The sequence below is a fragment of the Acytostelium subglobosum genome (assembly GCF_000787575.1).
Source record: "Acytostelium subglobosum LB1 DNA, scaffold: scaffold22, whole genome shotgun sequence".
Lineage (NCBI taxonomy): Eukaryota > Evosea > Eumycetozoa > Acytosteliales > Acytosteliaceae > Acytostelium > Acytostelium subglobosum.
In genome coordinates, this window is record NW_012236511.1 from 310000 (window position 1) to 331616 (window position 21617).

General features: G+C 41.9%; 10 protein-coding genes across 10 annotated transcripts; 6 read left to right on the forward strand and 4 right to left on the reverse strand.

Annotated features, from left to right (window-relative positions):
* Positions 1-939: 939 nt before the first annotated feature.
* On the reverse strand, positions 940-2195 carry SAMD00019534_094400 (hypothetical protein; the record flags this gene model as incomplete). The annotated part of the gene is made up of 2 exons (XM_012895365.1): positions 940-1280; positions 1367-2195. 2 exons carry the CDS (start codon positions 2193-2195, stop codon positions 940-942), a joined length of 1170 nt encoding a protein of 389 aa, XP_012750819.1.
* A 337-nt stretch (positions 2196-2532) lies between these two features.
* Positions 2533-4663, reverse strand: SAMD00019534_094410 (hypothetical protein; the record flags this gene model as incomplete). The annotated part of the gene is made up of 3 exons (XM_012895366.1): positions 2533-2643; positions 2712-4407; positions 4497-4663. 3 exons carry the CDS (start codon positions 4661-4663, stop codon positions 2533-2535), a joined length of 1974 nt encoding a protein of 657 aa, XP_012750820.1.
* A 2714-nt stretch (positions 4664-7377) lies between these two features.
* Positions 7378-9060, reverse strand: SAMD00019534_094420 (hypothetical protein; the record flags this gene model as incomplete). Its single annotated transcript, XM_012895367.1, has 5 exons — positions 7378-7415; positions 7479-7634; positions 7704-7920; positions 8007-8678; positions 8749-9060. 5 exons carry the CDS (start codon positions 9058-9060, stop codon positions 7378-7380), a joined length of 1395 nt encoding a protein of 464 aa, XP_012750821.1.
* A 2039-nt stretch (positions 9061-11099) lies between these two features.
* Positions 11100-11894, forward strand: SAMD00019534_094430 (hypothetical protein; the record flags this gene model as incomplete). The annotated part of the gene is made up of 1 exon (XM_012895368.1): positions 11100-11894. A coding segment is annotated over one exon (795 nt), but the record flags the coding sequence as incomplete, so codon positions are not given.
* A 297-nt stretch (positions 11895-12191) lies between these two features.
* Positions 12192-12905, forward strand: SAMD00019534_094440 (hypothetical protein; the record flags this gene model as incomplete). The annotated part of the gene is made up of 1 exon (XM_012895369.1): positions 12192-12905. The coding sequence occupies one exon, from the start codon at positions 12192-12194 to the stop codon at positions 12903-12905; it is 714 nt and encodes a 237-aa protein (XP_012750823.1).
* A 1163-nt stretch (positions 12906-14068) lies between these two features.
* On the forward strand, positions 14069-15579 carry SAMD00019534_094450 (hypothetical protein; the record flags this gene model as incomplete). The annotated part of the gene is made up of 5 exons (XM_012895370.1): positions 14069-14210; positions 14283-14415; positions 14509-14631; positions 14734-15109; positions 15196-15579. 5 exons carry the CDS (start codon positions 14069-14071, stop codon positions 15577-15579), a joined length of 1158 nt encoding a protein of 385 aa, XP_012750824.1.
* Positions 15580-15719: 140 nt separating this feature from the next.
* SAMD00019534_094460 (hypothetical protein) lies at positions 15720-15881 on the reverse strand (the record flags this gene model as incomplete). Its single annotated transcript, XM_012895371.1, has 1 exon — positions 15720-15881. One exon carries the CDS (start codon positions 15879-15881, stop codon positions 15720-15722), a length of 162 nt encoding a protein of 53 aa, XP_012750825.1.
* Positions 15769-18033, forward strand: SAMD00019534_094470 (hypothetical protein; the record flags this gene model as incomplete). Its single annotated transcript, XM_012895372.1, has 1 exon — positions 15769-18033. The coding sequence occupies one exon, from the start codon at positions 15769-15771 to the stop codon at positions 18031-18033; it is 2265 nt and encodes a 754-aa protein (XP_012750826.1).
* Positions 18034-18301: 268 nt separating this feature from the next.
* Positions 18302-19186, forward strand: SAMD00019534_094480 (hypothetical protein; the record flags this gene model as incomplete). The annotated part of the gene is made up of 3 exons (XM_012895373.1): positions 18302-18512; positions 18597-19126; positions 19169-19186. Coding segments are annotated over 3 exons (759 nt in total), but the record flags the coding sequence as incomplete, so codon positions are not given.
* A 667-nt stretch (positions 19187-19853) lies between these two features.
* On the forward strand, positions 19854-21609 carry SAMD00019534_094490 (hypothetical protein; the record flags this gene model as incomplete). The annotated part of the gene is made up of 4 exons (XM_012895374.1): positions 19854-20505; positions 20566-20646; positions 20713-21216; positions 21299-21609. 4 exons carry the CDS (start codon positions 19854-19856, stop codon positions 21607-21609), a joined length of 1548 nt encoding a protein of 515 aa, XP_012750828.1.
* Positions 21610-21617: the final 8 nt, after the last annotated feature.

Below are 21617 nucleotides of genomic sequence, written 5' to 3' on the forward strand. Positions count from 1 at the left end.
AGTGATGTGTCATATGTGTTGCCCACATCCCTATGATGTTTATGGTCAGTATTGGATAACTTATATTCGAATATTATTTACCTACAGTTGATAATATGTAAACATCTATGATGCCCTGATTGAGTGATAATAAAAAAGGTTATTTTAAGTATGAGAATGATTGATTGTTTCAGCGGATATCAACTTACAATAGAAAGCAAAGTCTACCAATAATAAACAAAATAAAGAGGCTAACTTGGAGTCTTCTGGAATGTCTACTAGTCGACAGTGCTCCCACATCCATATCACAATATAGAACTCTGTAGTTACCAATAGACTACATGGTATTAACTTCTCGATTAAAATTGTTGATAAACCTGTTGATAGACTTTATATAAGGTAAACATTTGATTGATTGATTTATGGATTGATTGTCATCTAATCATTCATACCTTGTAAATGAATCGTTCCAAGAGTATGTATCATCATCGAAATAGAAGGATACAATATTCTCAACTATCAACAATGCTATAAACCAAGGTAGAAATCTAATAGAGTAGTCTGGAAATTGATAATCAAGTATATATTTATAACTATCAAACATTATTATTTATTTCTATGTACATGTATTCTAATTAGAAGTAATGTATGAGTTTATTGATCAATCATGTCTCTCTCCTCTATGCTAACATTAGTTGTTGGAAACATTAAGTGAATTTGAACATCAAATTGTAGCCATTGAGGTCAAGCTTATCATACCCCCCAAAGAGCATGTCTTGGCATCCTTTGGACCAACCAGATTACAATCCTACACTATCACACACACTCAAACATCTTTACACTAAATTGGAACATTGCCTTTTTAAGTAATTGTGTTGTCCAAACAGAGTAGAGGACTTTGGCATCGATTGGATCAACAACAATAAACTTAAGTTAAACTTATTATATTTTTATTATTGTTTATATTTGATTGCGATCTGGTTGGATGAATGTCTCGGGATTGGTACCTAGTTTGGCTGTTGTTGTTGGTGTCTCGGATTTTGTTGTAGAAGGAGGAGTAGTACTTGTAGTAGATGTTGTTGTTGTTGTGGTTGTTGCTGTATCATTGGCTGTTGTATCATTGGTTGTGGATGTTGCACTAATGGTCGATTGGTCAACATTCTTGTCTTCGTTGTTGTTCTCTCCTTCATCCTCCTCATTGTAGTCTTCGTCCTCGCCTTCATTATCTGGATCATCAGATATCTTCCTAGCAGGTATAATCTGCTCGAACGACTGTTTCCAATCTCCATTCTGTGTATATGCTAGAAGTATTTCAAAGACTAATGTACATAATGTTAGTGGACCATTCCTCGTCATCACTCAACAACAATGTAATATCGTATCTTACCATGATTGACTGTCAACACCTTGCGTGATGATAATGTTATATATTCACTGATTGGTAGACGAGCTGTTGCGATACCTTGATCAGTTGCCTTCTTGTATGTGTATCCTTTGTATCGATTGTGATCTACGAATGATCCAATGATATATCGCTTGGTTGGGTCCAGTGTCTGGATAGAGTTTGGCGAGTCGGATGTGAGGTAGACCAGCTCCTGCTTGTCAAACAGCTCCATGTAGGTCTCAGTGTGCTTGGTCAGCTTCCAGTTGGCCACGCCAGACATTGACTCCATGGTGTCGCGCACCTTGCCCGTGTAGCCGGTGATGTCCACTTTGAGTGGACGGTCGGCCTTGTTGTTGGCGCCGTACAGGTAGCACACCTGGTTGATGAGACTCTTCTCCTCCTTTGATCCCATCAGATGCGACATCTCCATGTCTAGAATGACATTGCCGCTGTAGTCGATGGTGCTTGGGTCGCGTCTCTTCTTCCTCTTTCTAATCTCCTTCTCCTTGCGCTGCTCAGGTGTCATCTCCTGTTTCTTCCTCTTCAACTTCTCACGCTTCTTCTCTCTAAAGTACTCCTTCCTCTGATCCTTCATTTGATTCCATCTTTCAGCTTTCAACTGTCTCTTCAACTGGCCCTTTGACATTGGTTTATCCTCTGTTGTTGTTGTTGTTGATAACTCTGTTGATGGCTCTGTTGTTGATGTCTCTGTTGTTGTTGTTGATGTGGTGGTAGCATCACCAACATGCTGGTCAGCAATCACATCGGTACTTGATGTTGACGGTGTGATCGCAGTGTCAGACGCAGTTGTCGTTGTATCTGTTGTAGACATGTTATTTGTTTTGTTCAACTCAATGACTAATGATTCTCGCGGGTCATCTTTTCGACAACTAACAGCCGCCACGAGCTTCAACACCAACTATGAAAACGAAGAGAACAGATAAGTTATAACTTGAACTTTATTTATTATTTAAACGAACGAAACACATGATATATATATATATATATATATGATGTACATGTATATCTGTACAATCAATCAATCAATTAATCAAACAACAGGTAATGTTTGAACAAACTCATGCTCAATGTCTGATGAGTAGATCATCATTGTTGAGGGTTTGTTGAAGGCATCCGTTGGACACTCTTCCAATCTCATCCTTCTGATGTTACTCTGTACATAGTAGGATGTATCCATCATTGGTGTTGATAACCATAACACTCTCTTCAACAACATCAGCACCAACACCAACAGGTTGTTTATACATGAATGCTTGGAGCTGTGAATGAAGGTTAGTAAATACGTTTGAATGATTGATTGATTGATTGATTGTTAACATAAACATACCTTATATGATGGAAGATGTTTAGAACATTCAAAGTGATCATTGAGCTCGATGATGAGGTTGTCATTCCAAGACCAATAGATCATGTCTGTGTTGTCGACTACGAAGTACTTGGAAGCTTGGAGGATGGTGTCTTTACCTATGCCAAAGCACTGACAAGAGGTGGCACTTGCACATTTTGCGAGGTCATGTGTAATGCTGAACGTGGCACCATCGTTAAGTCTACGTAGGTGCATGATGCCTCCAAAGGTCCTCGAGTCGTGCTTGCTCATTGGACACTTAGCCGTATCGATAACCCAATTAAAGTCTTTGGGTGAGCCATTGATTTGGCGCAGGATGTTGGCCAATGCATTGCCTGGAGCCTTGGTATGATTGCCGAGTGAAGGTATACACTTCTGGAGCTGATTCATCAAGTGGTCCACTTCAACGGCCTGTTCGCCTTCAAGCGAGCAGTCATACTCAAAGATGTCCAGCCATGGACTAATGCTCGGATGAGTGGTGTAGGTCACATCCTTGCTGAATCTCAACCAGTTGATCAGATATGGTGCCAATGGATGACAGGGCGTGTTGATCGGTCTCATGGCATCAGTGAATACATCCAGGTTGTCTAGCAAATCCTTCAACGGTCCTGGTTGGCTGGCATGGTGAACAATCTTGCCAAAGAGTTGGCGACGGGCCACCACGAGGTCTGGATTAACCTGGGACAAAGTCAATGCAAGTTGATTGATCAGGACATCATTGGAAACACCATTTTGGAGTTGAGCAATAAGGAAACTTGCCTCTCTTGCCAACGAATGGATGGTGTCACTGCTGAGGTTTGCCTTGATGAGCTGGAGAGTGTCATTGCCCTCATCTTCCTCCAAGATGAACTGGTACAGGGTAACACACCTATTCAAGTATCTGATTGGCACGAGGTCAGATGTGTGCGCCAATGTAGCCAAAGCATCCAAGATCAACTGCTTCCTCTCATTGCAAGAGTTGACACTCAGCTTGTAGACCTCTGTCGAACCTGATGGTCGATTGACTGTGACCTGGCGACACCAATCTCCTACCTTCCCAGCGACATACTCATTCTTACTGGTGTTGCCAACTGCTGGGAGTATGTTCAAGATCTCCACTGTGGAGAACAACTCCTTGATGCCGTCCAAGTTGTTCTGCAACAAATTTAGATGATCAATCTGTGGCGCAATGTTTGTTGGCATCCTCTTAAACATCTTGGAACAGAACTCTTGCGTGGTGGAAGGGATATTCATGCTGCCTGGAGTATGTGCTTCAATGATTGGTTGAATCATTGAGTACAACTGTTGAATATCCTCCATCAGAGCGAACATTGTCTTGTCCAAGGAGAGGTGCGACTTTACTTTAGCACTGGTCTTGATAAAGTTGGATGATGTCATGAAGCTGGCAAAGAACTGGATCAGGTCATGAGACAGATACTTGAATAGCTCCAAATGGGTGTACAACATTCCACCAACTTCATTCTGGCACTTGGTATCATGATCCTGCTCTCCATTGAAGTTCTTGATACACTGGACAATCCTATCATTGGCTTCATCAACATCAGTGATCATTAGCAGTGGGAACGACTTGATAAAGTTGGTCAACATAGAGTGATTGTTGTGGTATCCATTGATGGAGATGACATTCTTGATGAACTTCATAATGAAGCGAGTGTCTTGATCAAACTGGCCGTCGGGTCTTAGGTATTTGAATCTAAATAGAGAGATAACTAGGTGTAAATAAATGATGGCCAGGAGTGATCAATTGTTGGGATGGATATAACTTACATGAACACAAGGTCATCAGTGGTGCTATCTGGAATCTCGGACAATTCTTTATATAGTATTGGACTGACTTTGGTGGTCAACTTGGTGTTGATAATGTCCTCCATCACTTGAATGGTCTGACTGCATACCATATCCATGTCCAACATGCCATCATATTGTTTGATCATATAACAAAAGATGATTGAGAAGACATTATTGGTCCTTGGTAGGGCCAAACCAAAGTGGGTAAGGAATTTCTGAGAGATATCATTGATCAAAGTGAATGAATCTTGATGTGATAATGCGTGTAACCTTGAATCCATCTCTTTGATTGTCATTGATTTCGGCTCTTCCCCATACTTGGAAATGTTGATGTGAATTGACAATGATTGGAATATCTCAGACATGGCCTCCAAAGTCAAATTAATCTTTGTATATTACACCAACTTGTTACTGTGATCTTGAACAAACTATTAACACTTGACATGATTGAATATGTATCTCCAAATCCTTCAATACTCTGTTGAAAGAAAGCAATGCTTCCCTTTGGTCGGGCAGGCCAGTGTATGATTGGATGAATTTATCGACGTATGAATGGATTACATCCAAGATCTAAAGTAGAATAATAATAATTAATTATTGATTGTAATAGATATGTATCTTTGATATAAGTACTTACTCGCGTCCTGCTCTAGCGGAGCTCCTGTAACTCCTCATTCCAGTGGGGCACTCCTTGATCTCTTGGCAATCGGACTGAAAGAATGGCTGAGATTTGGCAAAGGTTCAGTCCCTTCTTACTATCCTCTAGTATACTTGGTACAGTCTTTCTAACAAACAGAATGTTGAGCAAGGTTGGTTGGTTAAATCCTTTATGGTCTGGAACCAGGGCCACCATCTTATAAGAGAGAATTGAACATATTTGGTAGAATGTCTTGTAAACCTCCTTGGTCATTGGCACCCTGACAACATCTCGATGAGCTATCTCACTCTTGGTCAACTCCTCCAAGTTCTTAATATCCTAATAATTTAAATGGTAGTTCATTGATTAATTGATTGATTAGGAATGGTTAAGTATTATAAATACTATAGTGGGTATTACCTCTAGTGCTGGCATCTGAGGATAGTCGTAAGTTGGACTCTTGAGGATGAATTGGATTCGTGAGGATGTTTCCTCTGTCTTGAGTATAGCTGATTGAATATATGATAGACAATTGAAATTGTTTGGGTTTCCAAGGGACAACAGACTCAATTTGTTTGCCATTGGTATCGAATTGAGTTCGTCCAACCAGTGAGTATTGCTCATTAGTACATGAAGGAATAGATGGGACATAAACAAACTATTTGAATGGTTGAACGTAGGTAGAACAAATGTCAATATTATAAAGAATAGAATTATATATTATATATCTAGACAAGTGAGTTTCTTTCCATGTATCTAGTTTAGAGAATGATATATTGCTATTAATTTCTTGACCAACTTGTTTGAGTTGATCCTCTGTTAGAGTCTTGATGAAGTCAAGATATTCTTTGGGGAAGGACACAATGAATGTCCTGTGAATGTTGGAATTCCAAGTCCTCAGTTTGAACCTATTGTTCAAACTATTCAATGTAATCAACCTTTGAACTGAGGGGATGTTGACTTGGTTCTCTGAAAGATGGGAATAATATTGTTAGCACTGGCCATCATTGTTCTCAAAAGTATATGAACTCTGTTAAACAAAATATCTATATACATACCGATCTTCGAGAGATTAACTATCTTTATCATATCTATTGATTCATCTTCGGTATGGACTAGTCTGGATAATATCTCCAAATATTTTTGATTGGCAACCTGAATAGTGCAAATTATAATTTTACAAAATTAATACAAAATATTAATATTAGTAATAATAATACATACTGTTGGATTATCTAGTTGGAAATATTTGATAAATTCTATAAGGAATGTGATCTTGTGTATAAGTCCAGGGAATGTTTGCACTAGTTCATCAAATATATAGAGTCTTTGGATGAATGCCATTAGCTCGGGAAATATAGAATCATTCTTCTTATCAATATATTGGAATGACATGCGAAGAATGAGGTTACACATATCACGATCGAGCCTTCTGCATCTTTGTTCACTCATGTTGATCAACAAGAACTCCTTGACCAGCCCTTCATATGTAGAGTCGAATGACCCCTAGCCTTTTTTCCAGAGTCTGAAAAGACACTCGCTAATTTCCATCCCAGAAAATCAATCAAGTAGACTTGTACTGGAGGCAGAAGCTGTCAACCTTCATAATCTGGGATAAGTTATTTTCAAGGTCACAGGCTGAAAAAGCACTCATAAACAGATAAAATATGTTGACGAAATTTGGAGGCTCTTTAGTTGAATGGTACAATATTATCTTAGGGTGATAGTGGTCTGGGTTCGATTCCCGGAAGAGCCCTATCCTTTTGGGCCCAAAACAGGGCCTGGAAGAAAAAACTGATCGATTTTTTTTATGTATCCATTCTCCAACAACTGTCAATCCTATATGTATCCTTTCTCTCTGTTGATGCTCCAGAACGGCTGGATGTCAATGGTCCACTATTAGAAGTGGACAATGAAATTATAAATTGGTTATTGACTGCCAATGACAATATCTTCTTCCTCTGATCAGTGGTTTGTAGATTCTCAAACTCTGCCTCTGTGATTCTTAATAATTCCTACTCGTGAGCATAATATTAGTGTTCAATCCATTCATCAACCAATCAATAAATCAATCTACATACTCTATGTAAACCAGGCGAGGCTGGTGTTGCTTCAATCACAAAAGTATCATTGATTGCACGTAACTTGTAGGAGAGGTGGAATAGACGTTCCATATCATTTGCATCAACATAACATTGGCAATGTGGACATTCAAATCCATTGTTATTTGTCTTGCTCGGTGCAAGTAGTCTCTGACATGACTTGTCTAAAGTAATATGAGTTAGTGAGTGATTGGATGGATGGATGTATAACAGGTAACATACGGAATGCAAACAATGGATTCTGACGTTGCTCATCGTAGAGTACCAAGTCAACAATCTCCACGGATACAACAGTGTTGTCCCAATCCTTTTGTTGTGATAATGATTGAATGGGTCTATATAGGAATCTAGAGTTGAGTATTCCAATCAATGTGCTGACTATATAATCATTTTCAATATATGTTAATATCATCACTAGATTGATTGATTGATTGATGGAGTACATACTTGGATGAACTTTGGACTTCTTCTCATCATCACCATAGAGTCGCTTCTTCTTGTCTACTTCTGAAGCCACAAATAGATTGGAAAAGAAACATAGCTGGCCAACACGATAGTTTGACGTTGACCTTGTCAATCCTGCACTCAAGACCAATGTGATCGTTTGTCCATCTGAATCACTAAGTAACAATGGCAGACTATTGATACCTTGCTCATTCAATTTCTGAACATTGATTGATTGAATGAGTGGAGTGAGTAAGAATGATTGATTGAATGATTGAGTAAGAATGAAAGAGTCGGCCGACTTACTATCTTTCCAACATGGACTATCCTGGCCACTAGGGATACACTATGCATGCCACTCTCCAATTGATTGATCTTGACTCTGTCGGGGTAGTCACTCATATCGCGATCTTCTGTATCTTGTAGTTGACTCTCTGTCATGTTACAATCCTTGACAGCAGGTAGTATGGTGCATATGACCGTTGTGGATGTCGCCTCAAACACTCGTAGCAATTCAGTTGATAACCTTTGATTGTAGAATAGTCCATGTATGAGTAGTATATCATCCGGTTGGAATAGATTGGTCGACTTGCACATCATATCCCAAAAGACTATCTTGATCTGCTGCTGTTGTTTTTGTTGTTGAGTATTGTCCACCGCCACAAGGTATACACATTGCTTGAGGAAGTACTCAAAGTGTCTGTCATGTGGTAGTTGATTGTTCCATTTGATCTCGTCGGTTACTTTGGTTGGATGTGCATCAATAGAGGTCACACGTAGTTGTAACCAAGATGTCAGAGTTGGATGTGACAAAGTGCCATTAATGTGACCAAACTGATAAAGATCTGGAATCGCCGTCCCTGATTTGAGGATGACACCAATGTTCTCAGTTGGAAGTGTGACCAGCTTGCCATAAGACCTATCAAAGGGATTCATTGGATATGTTGTGATGATATTTGTCATTTGCAACTTGGTCTCCTGTTGATTGATTGAGTGTGAGTTAGGATGGAATGGTTCCAGTGCCAACAACGAGGGTGTATTTACGTACTGGTTTGATCATAGGGTCTGCCAACTCAAGCAAGATGTTGTATTTTGGATGAAGATAGTGATCAATTGATGACTTCTGGTCACCAATCTTCAGTCGATACAATGGTGTTTGTTGAGTCACGCCATTGTTAACATTGGTATTGGGCTGCTGTTTCTGTTGACTGCTATTGCTTTGGACAAAGCTAAAGTTGAAGCTCAAGTCATCTTGACTGACCTGGGATTGAGCGTTGTTGTTATTGTTGACTAATGAAGTTGTGTACGTCGCTACATCACCCAATCGATCAATCTCCAACACTGATGTTTCAACTACCATATCATAAGGTATTGCATCCTTTCGAAAGTATGAAGACAGATACCTTGTCTGCTGCGCTTCCTTTTTGTCATTTATAATAACTGTAGCATGTTGATCCCACTTTGTTTGATTGAGAATGAGCGAGTGATTGAATTATTGAATTTACATTGTTTACACATACCATCAACTGTAACTCAGCTTTGATTATTGAGTATGTTATACCCTCTGGATGACGTATAAGTAATTGAATAAGGTTATCAGATAACCAACTCCAATTAGTTTGTTTGTTATAGTTGATATTATTGTTGTTGGTATCTGGTAACCTCTTGCCAACTATGATGTTGTGATACAAGTCATCAACAATCTCTTGGAATTGCATTATATAAAAATAACTACTTGTTATAACTACTACATATCAATGTATACAATCATTGATTGAGTGATAATGTATTATTTGTTTGTTTGATGAATGATTGTTTATCTTTATGTTTGGATTGGGAGGTGTTAAGGGAATTGATACCCTCACAAAAATGTTGAATGCTCTTTGGAGTCGCCTGCCCACGGGCTCAGCAATAGTAAAAGGCGATTGGAGCGTACGTGATGAGCAGACGACAGAGCTTGAACTAACCATTTCGAAAAAACCCTGGTATTCACTCGAAAATCATCATGCATACTTTATGGGTTGTGTGTAATATTGCTAATTCCAAAAAGTGAACTTCACGGCCTAAGATTGATTGAATGGTCATCAATGTGATAGATGGGATAGTACTATTCTTAAGATGATACCAATATTGGATATTGGACCATTCATAGCTTGTTAGTTTAGTTGGAACAGATATAATTTGTTCTTGTCTTGATTGTGACTTTGACCATGGGTCATTAAAATCGTCAACTAAAGTCAATCAAACATTCATTCAATATATCTATCAAACAAACAATCAATCAATCATTGTTTACCTGTCGAATAACATTCATTGTACACACTCAATACCATCAACAACAATAACAATGTGATGACGGTGCTTTGTTGTTATTCACATTCATCCAAAGAGTGTGATACGATGTGATCAACAATAACAACAACTTCATGACTCACAAACACATAATCGTACAGGTACTCAAAGACAACACCATCAATCAATCAACAACACCATATTTATAAATAATGAATGAGGCGACTGTTGGCCCTCTGAAGCGGCATAACACACATCTCTCTTCGAAGCAACACACAAACAAATACTAACACTCAATCATAATCCAGTTAGAGTTATACGTGTACAAATCGGGGGAGGGGGAATCATCCTTCGACGGAGGGATACTGTGATGGATCAGAGAGTGGTGGCGATCAATATTGAGATGCACTGCACCACCTTGACCTTCACCATCCCATCCTACCATACTTATTACTACTACTCCTACTTCTATTCACAACCTCTAATCAACATCGACACGTCGACAATGTGTGTTTATTTGTTACCATTGTTGGTTCAGCTTGTTTATCGACTGTTTGGCGATGTATTGGTATTTGCCCTCTCACTGCAAACCAGGCAGCAAAGTATGTAGTAATACTAATTGTTGTTGTTGTTGTTGTTGTAGATTGTTGGTCAATGTGTGAGTGAGTGTGTGAGTGTTGTGTGTGAGTGTGAAGAGTAGTTGTAATAAGTTTGTTACTCATACTTAGAGAGTTGAAGTTGTGTGAATGATCATTAGCACAAAGTCATTGGTAATTACATACATACATACTTGATTGCATACATTGGATGTACACTACACATAGCACATATATAAATATACATATTCTACTCACTGCCAACCAACAACCAAACACACCAACCAACGTTAAAGAGGTAATGCCCAACAATCAAAGAGATACACACCATAGAGTATTCCTTGTCAACATACAAATAACAAACATCACCAATAATTACCAACCAATCTTGTTAATATAATCATTCAATCAATCATTCATTATTACTATTCCATACTTATAATAACTAGTAATAATTAAATAATAATATATTATATATATACATATAAATATATACCTTTATAAAAAAGATATGATTAAAGTACAATCATCCAATATATTGTCAATATCGCCAGACATTGATACAATGTTTGTCTCACCAGATACATTACAACTGGCTTCATTATCAATCAGCAGTAGCATCAATGGAAACAACAACAACAACAACAACAACAATAGTGGGAGCAGTGGAAACAGTGGAAGCAATAGTTACAGCTCACCATTGTTACTCAATAATAGTTCCTCGCCATATTTGTTTTCTTCAGCGGACTTTTTATCCAGGGATGTCTATTATCCACCTCCACTAGATATTGGCGGTGGAGGTGTATCCAGTGACGACGACAGAAGTAGTAATAGTAGGAGTCCATGCTCAATAGCTTCACAGGCATCGCCACCAATACCAAAGTCATCATTGCTGTTGAGGAACTCAAATGCTTGTTCCTCATGCAACCGAGCCATTTCACTCTATATCGTCAGTTCGAGAAGTCGACGCAGGACTGGAAGCCAATGTGTAACATGTCGACGAATGATATGCGATCAATGTAACATTTACAACAAGTGTGGCTTCTCTAGTAAGTCCTCGCCATCATATTCCTCTTATTCCTCCTCCTCTATACCATCCTCCTCTCATTCAGCGTCCTCAACTTCAGCTTCATCTTCTTCCTCCTCCTCTTCATCTTCAACGCTTTCGACCAACAACAACACTCATATTCCAATCAAACGATCACCTAGTCCAAAGTCAATATCAAAGCACAGTAGCAGCAGTAGCAGTGGCAATCGATTGACCTACTGTACAGCATGCATACCGAACAAGAAGTCATCGTCGAGTTAGTCACTTGATGATGATCAATCTTAGATATCTCTCTTGAGTGTCCGGCCAGCGGGCTTGGATACTCTGGGAACAAATAAATGACCTCACATTGAACTCGTAGTTCAACCAATACATCGGTTGGAACGAACGTTCAATGATTTCTTCAGCGCGACAATATCCCTTTACACGTATTACTAGCAATTTATCATGGTTCCACGTTTCAATCACTTTGAAAGTTTCGCGAGATGATGATCATTTATTCAGATTCATTCGCTCATTCATTAATATAATACATATACATATACATCTTCAAACATGCTAAGCAGTAGGCTACATAGAGTCATTGCTGCTAGTAGTAGCAATGGTGTCAACAGATCAATGTTCTCATGCGCCCCGCGCCTTCATCAATTATATATACTACCACAACAACAGCAACATTCAAGGCTAACACAACAACAACAACAACAACAAAGACAATACTGTACAAAGAACAACAACAATGATAACAATAATAATAATAATACAAAGAAGAAGAATAAGGAGGAAGATAAAGATGATGAAGAGATTGAGGACGACAAGTTGGCAAAGAACTTTGACCCAACATCTTATGATAAGATGTTCACTCAGTATAAGGAGAATACAACGGGTCTAGAGTCGCAGTTGAGGGAGCAGCTAGAGTTGATGAGAACGGCACGAGAGCGACACGAGAGGAACAAGCAGAGTAGATGGCGCATGATGCTCAACAGACACGGCGACCTGGCCTGGGTCATTCTGGGCCTGGCCACATTCGGCATGATGTTCAAGTCGTTCGCCAACAAGAAGCAGCACAAATCCCTGATGGACCAGGTGTCTGTGCATCAACAAGGCACCAAACAAGAGATTGATCAATTGGACCAACTATTCGATGCGCTCGAGCAGAGGACCCCGGAGCAGCGACAACAACTGGCACAGCTACTGGGTGTCAGTGGCGGTGTTGCTGGCTCCGTCCAGCAACAGAAACAACTGACCGATATACTTAATAAACAATGAAGTGGAAACGAATCGTGAAGTGAAGTGGAGTGATCGAGTGATTGGTTGACTGATTGGTTGATTGGTTGATTGATGTGTGTGAGTGAGTGGATGATCAACACTCCCGATTGATGGATCGTGCCATTACCCGTCACATGACAAGTTTGGTGTTGTGGCTCAGAAGCGATAACATCATACAGAGAGAGTGGGTCTCTGAATTATTCTTCACCAATCAGGGCATCATCAGTGCAGATTTTTGAATTGTTTTGTGATTTGGTGTTGGTTGGTTTGTGTTTTTTGGATTCCTCAAGGCCTTGGTTTTGGTCCTTTGCAGGATGGCCATCAACACAAAAGGTGGCATTGAAGGGGCCATTCAATCTAACAAAGGACAAGACTTAGGGTCACACTCAATTCACCTATCTCCTATACTACCTTGCAGGCTGCCTTGCATCACACACATACATATACAATCCCTATTCTTTGTTTGTATGTAATATTTATTTATATATACACTTATACTTATATTTAACATTCATTCAATCAATCAAATACACAACTAATCAAAATCAAACAATCAATCAATACCGACTTGTTGGTGGCCCGATCAATCAATCACACTCACACAACTGTCAACAGCAACATCACTCACTCCAATCAATCAGACACAGAAACAGAGACACACCTTAAGGGTTGACGATAGATCACACACTTCCCACATCCATCTCATCCATCATCCACATCCATCAGCACACAACACAATCAATCATTCATTCATTCATTCACTCATCAATCCCCCACCCAACACAACTATAGTACAACTCATCCCCAATACGACTCTGCGTCAGCAGCAGCAGCATCATCACTAAGGGTATTCAACATCCTGCATCTGCAATAGGTGCAGCATCATCCTTGAATCAATCAATCAATCAATCAATCAATCAATCAATCCACACTCAAACATACAGGTTGACGAAGCGAGCAAGCAAGCATCAGAGATTATAAATGTAAATAATGAATGAATGAATGAATGGATGGAATTGAATTGAATCAATAACAATCAATCATTCAATCTCAATCACTTACATTACTCTCCATCCCTATCTCTTTCACTCTTTCACTCAATACTAGTTGTTCGTGTGCTCGCAGGCGAAGCGATTTATAGAGCAGTGACAGGACCAAACATGATGTTGGATGATACTCCAACTCAGACCTCTGGATATCCAACCACTGGCGGTGGTGGCTCATTGAGTAGACTCCGTAGATTCAGCTCAAAGCACAACAATGGATTGTTTACCAAGTTCCTGACAACACAACTTGATCCAACCAGTATGTTAATCCTCGGTTGACCTTTGATTGACCTTTGGTTGATTGATTACTCATGCTTTTCTTTATTTCCAGCTTTCAAACCTTCAATCACATTCAAATGGATACCAAAGGACAAGAAGGAGACAAAGGATGAGGCCGACGATTCAAAGATACAACAGTTCTGCTTCCCCGAGTCAAGCAGTGTGATGGATACTCTAATCAAATCGTATGTCATAGATGTTATTGGCTTAGGCTTGGACCTTGGCTTGGACTTGGACTCAATCACTAACTCACTCATTCATTCATTCAATCATATTAGTGGCGTCGAGACTATTGCCAGCTTCTCTTTCATACTTACCAACTCATTTGGTGGCAAGACATTCGCATATTGTAGACGACTGATACGTAGTGAGCCTGTATGCTTTGTATTCCTCAGTCTAAGGTATGTGTACACACTCTGACGCGGGAGGACCCCGAAGGCCCCACCCCCCAAGGGACTATCCCAGCCTCGTGCATCACCCACTCACACATATACCCTTGCCAGGCCTCACTTCACATTGTTTGATGAACTGTTCGACTTGATACAGGAGAAATACTTGAGGAACTTGAAGTTCTGCATCAGCGAGATATTGACATCGTTGTTGACCTTCCCGCTGAGTACGAGCGGACTGGTGAGCAAGGTGAGGGTGTCGGCCAACAAGGCCCAGACAGAGAACTACGACATCTGCTACACGCCTCCAAACACAGAGTTTGATCACATCTCCTACGAAACTGTGTTCAACATGCAGACACAGCACGTCATCAAGCTGTTTGAGTCTATGCTCTGTGAGCAAAGGGTGATCCTCTGCTCCAGCAGTATCTCCAGGATATCCAATACCATCCTGGCCATTCATTCATTGATCAATCCATTCGTTTGGCAAGTAAGTTGATTGATTGATTGTGGTCCACGAGGACCTGGACCTTGGACCCTTGGACCTTCGTCCCTAACAACCTACCTCACTTGTAGCACATATTCATCTCAATTTTACCAGAGCCTTTGATGCCGTATGTCGCAGCACCAATACCATTCTTGGTGGGCATATTGGATAGTTCGCTCAAGTCATTCTATCAACAACCAACCGAACAAGTACTGATGTACAACTTGGACAAGTGCGAGTTCATGATCGATCCTGGCTTCAAGTCGCTACTCCCGCCACACATAGCCAACTACCTCGAGAACAAACTCAAGAGGCTGAAACAAGATCAGCCAACATGTAAGGACCACCCCCTCGTCTGGAATGGATTCACTCCAGCCTCGGCCCTCGCCCCACCCACGCCCATCACTAACACTCAATGGATACAGATAACAAATCAATCGACCATTCACTTCGTAAACCATTCTACTCTGTGATCTATCACTTGTTTCAACATTATAATCAGTTCTTTTATAAGGAGCCTGGCACGACAGCGACATTCACGTTCAACAAGGATCACTTTCTGCAACAGGCACACAGTGGCCAGACGAAGAAGTTGCTCGAGGCACTGGTGTGCTCACAGATGATCGAGATGTTCTTCAATCAGAAGGAGAAACGAGTTTACGATGCTGGAGGACACGGGCGTCTGCGCCTTTTTGGCCGACGCCAAGATCAACTGCGACATCATCCCCACCGTGTCCTCGAAGCGCCAGAGCCAGTACGACTGCCCGATCTGCATGGAGTCGACGGTGAGCCGCTCCACGATCGTCTTCTCGGACTTTACGTTGCACCACGAGTGCTTCCGATGCAAGAACTGCTCGGTTGGCCTGCACCAGGTGGAGCGCGAGAAGATCATCTTGAAGCGCAAGGACGGCGAGCGATTCCAGGTGTACTGCGCCGACTGCCGCAGCAGCACTTTCTTTGACAAGATCAAGAACACGTCCAATCAGCAAAAGCTCAAGATCTACAACTTCTTCAAGGAGTCCACCGCGCCCTCCACCTCGTACACGCCCTCGTCGTCGTTCCCTCACGAGTCAAACTCGGCCGCGCCCTCGGGCGGCGGTAACGGCTACCTATCCAGCTCCCCTGGCAACACATCGATACACGTCAGTGCTGTACCATCGTCGCCCAACCTCCGACCATCCTATCCCATCATCCCTGTCAAGGATGAGATACAGAATTTCAAGTTCAACAATGGCGGTGGTGGCGGAGGCGGCGGATACAAGCGTGCTCCAGCAGAGGGTCTCGGACCCAAGTCAATGTCGATTGGTCGCTTCCAGACCGCGACCAGCAAGAGCTATCAATCGTCACACACATTGCCCACGTCGGCATCGAGCAATCACATTGATGTGGGAGCAGAGCTGCATGCGATCAACATATCACACTCACCTCATGCAGGCTCGCTGGCCACGTATCGACGACCTGAGCGATACAAGCCTCCTCTGCCACCAACGCCCATGGAGAAGAAGGAGCGCGCGATGGAACAGATGAAGATAAAGAACATGCATCAGACAGGCATCGACATCTCGCCTGAGAAGGGCATCATCATCACGGCACCCGGCGCTGGGGGTATGTCCACTCACGATCCGCAGTCGCCAGAGTGTGGCACGCCATCCAACACGCCGCCCAAGTCAATGACTGCACCGATACCAGTGATGGAGCGAACGCGCCAATACTCAAAGGCGCTGCCCGACATCCCCTTGCAGATCTCAAGCAGGAATGTTAGCAACTCAGTCATGCTGGCGCCCAGTGGCAGCCATCCACCTCACACTGGCCCTCATCACACTCGAGACAACGACATCTACAATCAACTGAACAACGTCAATCGATTCAAACGATCACAGATACAGAACAATCAGACGCCCCTGCCGCCTCCGCCAAAGGGTCGCCCATTGCCAACCCCACCACAACCACAGCCACAGCCACAGACGACTACACAATCACAAACACAAACGACGACACAGTCACAGACGACTACGACAACGACAGTACCATCTCCTACATTATCACATCGTACTCCACCAGTAGTATCACCACGAAACATACTTCCACCTGTACAACAACAACAACAGAGCAGCAACAACAACAAGCCAACCCCATCACCGACCAAGTATCTCCGACCACCTTCACCAATGCCTCCTCCACAACTACCACCCAAGACAACCAACAACAACAACAATGATGTACTAATAGATAACAACAGCAACAGCAACAACAGCAACAGCAACAACAGCAACAAGACACAAACATCGCCGACGACATCAAGAGTGAATCTAGTTGTACAGCAGTTCAAACAACAACAGCAACAACCAAACAACAACAACAACAATGGACATGCACCAATGTTGCAAAAGAGGTCAGGATCAGAGATGACTATTATGCACAAGATACCAGGTGCTCATTACACACTTCGAACCGTACCCAAGCGCGACTCATCTGGTGGCAAGCAGACAATAGTCGTTCGCAAGAACGTCAGCAGCTCCAACCTTATGGCCCCGACCAACAGCAACAACAGGTTCAAGGTTACACCAGCTCGAACCAACTATGCATCCACATCATCCACGTCTACGACCACGTCGACAACAACACAGCCACTACCAATTGCCACAGCGACTCACACGCAAACACGTCAATTGAACAAGTATTGTACGTCTTGCAAGGAGCAGCTATCATGCACGACTCAGTTGGTTGTGGTCAAGGGTCATTACTACCATAGAGAATGCTTCAACTGTGCTAAATGTCATCTGCCATTGCAAGTCAGCGACTGCACATTAGGAGGCCACGATGGCATGATGTCCTACCATTCATCATGTCTAAAGACTTCTGGTTCTGGTATTGGTGTTGGTGTTGCCACCTCAATGTCCTCCATGGAAGGAGTCCTTCTTCGGTGATCGATTCAGACAATAAATTACCAAAGTATGGTGTTTGTTTGAGTGCCAACGACATTCATTCATCCATTAATTAATTGATTGATCGAAGAGTGAGCGTGTGTCCACGAAACCACCTCTTGTCCTGAGAATGAGGGACAAACTCAACTTTTGTTTTTGGAATTGCAAGAAGTGGTTGATTCCTTCACTTTCTCGACCTTTCGCTCACTTTCATTCACAATCATTCACACACTTACTCACATTCATTCAATCAATATATATATTATATATTATTATCTCTATTAAAACAAATACAATTACAAAGATGTGCGATATGGCTGCTTGTGGAGCAGTCACTTGCTGCTATGGTGTATCATGCTTTGGTAGTGTCATCAAGAAGTCGACAGGTACAAGAATGCTCTACGTCATCAACTTTATGATTGTATCAATACTTTCATATCTCTTCAGTTCATATGCTTATAGTTGGTTCAAGAATATTGATGGTATGTGTACTACTCACTCTCTCAATCATTCAATCAAACGAATGAATCACTTACTCAATCAATCAAACAATATATAATATATAGTATTCAAAGTATGCTCTCATGATGATGAGTGTTATGGATCATTGGTTGTGTATAGACTTACATTCGCATTGGCTGTGTATCATATATTGTTGGGCTTGGTACTCATTGGAGTCAAGTCTTCAGAGAATGGACGCGCATCCATTCAGGATGGCTACTGGCCACTCAAACTGTTGTTCTTGGCCGGCTTCACCGTGGTCACATTCTTCATCCCCAACAGCTTCTTCAAGTACTACGCATGGGTATCGTTGGTTGGCGCCGCCATTTTCATTCTCATCCAGCTGGTGCTGCTCATTGAGTTTGCCTACTCAATCAGCGAGAACTGGATCCAAAAGGTCGAGGACGAGGGACACGTCACCAAGAAGTGGTACATCCTCCTTCTCATCTCCTCCATTGGCACAGTAGCACTCTCACTGGCCCTCTCTATCACCATGTTGGTGCTCTGGTCCAAGACATCCAGTCTCAATCAATTCTTCATTATCTTCAACATGGGCATATCGCTCATCATCGGTTTACTCTCAATCACAGAGAAGGTAAGTCATGATCAATCAACCGGAATCATTCCATTCACTCACTCAATCAATCATTATTAGGTGAGAGAATATAGACCATCATCTGGACTCCTTCAATCTGGTGTTGTGATGTTGTACGCAGCATACTTGGTGTTCAGTGCTATTATGAGTGAGCCAAACATTGGTAGCTCAAAGAACTACACTATTGTGATGGGCTCAGTGTTCACAATCATCTCGGTGTGCTACGCCGCCTTTAGAGCATCAGACTCGAACGAGCTGCTTGGAAGCAACAACGTTGAGACCATACCAATCGTCAACGGCGACGACAATGCCGATAACATAGAGGATGACGAGCGTGGCGGTGTTGCCTACAACTACACGTTCTTCCACATTACCTTTGCGCTGGGCGCCATGTACATTGGCATGTTGCTGACCAACTGGTCGACCATCACCGGCTCCACTGGCGGTGCCACGCTCAACATTGACTCGGGCATGGCGTCCGTCTGGGTCAAGATTGTCAGCTGCTGGCTGGTTCATCTGCTCTACCTCTGGACACTGATGGGTCCAGTGTTGATGCCCAACCGTGACTGGAACTAAGTCCAAATTGTGTAATAAATATCCTTCATCAAGTTCGTCTTTGTTGTTACTCTCGCGCGCCAAATTTCATTTGATCACAAATGAGTGCACTCATTCAATCAGCCGATCAATCGATCAACAAATACAGAATATCAAGATGAATGACGCAAGCATGAGTGATGGGGATGAGTCCATGTCACTTGATCAGGTGCATATCGTGGACGACGACAGTGATGAAGACGACTTTGAACCATCATTCATCATTGGACAACTCACAATCGAGCAGGCTTTTAACGATCGATTGCTCCAAGAATGCTTTAGACGTGCGATCGATGACTCGGAGAATGAGAGTGAGTGCTGGCGCTCAGACAACAAGAACAGGACGATGATACAGCTGGTCAATAGGCGATGGTCATTGGTCACCAAGTCAATGTGCAAGCATCTGGCACTCAGCAGACACAACATGAATCGCTACGTCAACTTGTTCCCAACCGTGTTCAACGAGGTCACCACGCTGGAGGTCGTGTCAACAGGCGACACATCATTGTCGAGCTCAAATGACATTGCCACAACTGTAGCCACTATGCTCCGTGCGCTTACGAAGCAGACTAGTCTATCATGCTTGGACCTCTCAATGAATGAGTTGTCATTCGACAATGTGGACACAATCATGGGTGCCATCAAGGACAACAACATAGTCCTCTCAAAGAAGCTTACAAAGCTGAACCTTCAATCAAATCCATTGGGTAACGATGGCATCAGTGCACTATGTAGCATATTCAGAGCACCATATACATCATGCATCACAGAGCTCAATCTGCAATGTATGTTATGTAGACTCTTTACCCGCGGGTACATTCTGACTTACATGTCACTTCATTTAGCTTGCGATGCAGTTGATGGACTAGAGTTAATTGGCGAGATAATATCAAAGTGTCCAACCTTGACAACCTTGGACTGGTCATGTATGTACTGTAGCATCAAATGTCTGTCCCAGACACTGACTTACCAAATCCAATCAATCAATCCAGACAACAGATCAGACTATACTAGTATGATGGCATTAAGCAATGGACTTAGAGCAACTAATAATATACGAACGCTATACCTCAAGGGATGTGATGTCGAGGGATGGGGAGCACTTAGCATTGGAGACACACTGAAACTCAATCAATCACTTACTCATATCGATCTGTCTGACAACTTCTTTGGCGACCGAGGCATCAACAACATCTCCACACCACTTGTGGAAAATCACTCCTTGACTCACCTGGATGTCTCTGGCAACAGCATTTCAGTGGATGGATTCAACTCCATATTCAAAAGTCTAGAGTTGAATCCTCCACTTAGATACCTTGACCTATCAAGGAATAGCATCGACTCACTTAACTTGAACAACCTTACCGAGGCTTTCTCAAAGAATACTACATTGGAGACACTTGTAATGTCTGAATGTGGACTTCAGAATCATCATCTAGACCTAATATCAATGGGTCTAAAGAAGAGTAGATCATTGACTCATCTGGACATCTCAAGTGAGTTTGTTACATTGTTCCATGGAATTCATGACACCTTGGAATACTAACTTTCACTCTGGAATCATTCCAATCAAAATAGAGAACCATATTAGTATTGTCCATCCAGTGTTGGCGATATTGACATCGAATAGATCATTGCTACATCTGAACTTGTCAAGGTGTCACTTCGATTACAATTCAGTGTATATAATGCTTCACTTCTTATGTAGAGTACCATTCCAGTTGTTGGATCAAGCACAAGGACAAGTTACACATCAAGTCAACAACGTAGTCCATGGTCTCAAGTACGTCAACCTCACCAGCAGGTCAAGCTACTCATCAGCCAACTATACCAACCTGAATAGGATTATCAAGCAATCACAATCACCAATGCTTCGTGTCAAGTTATAAAGATGGAT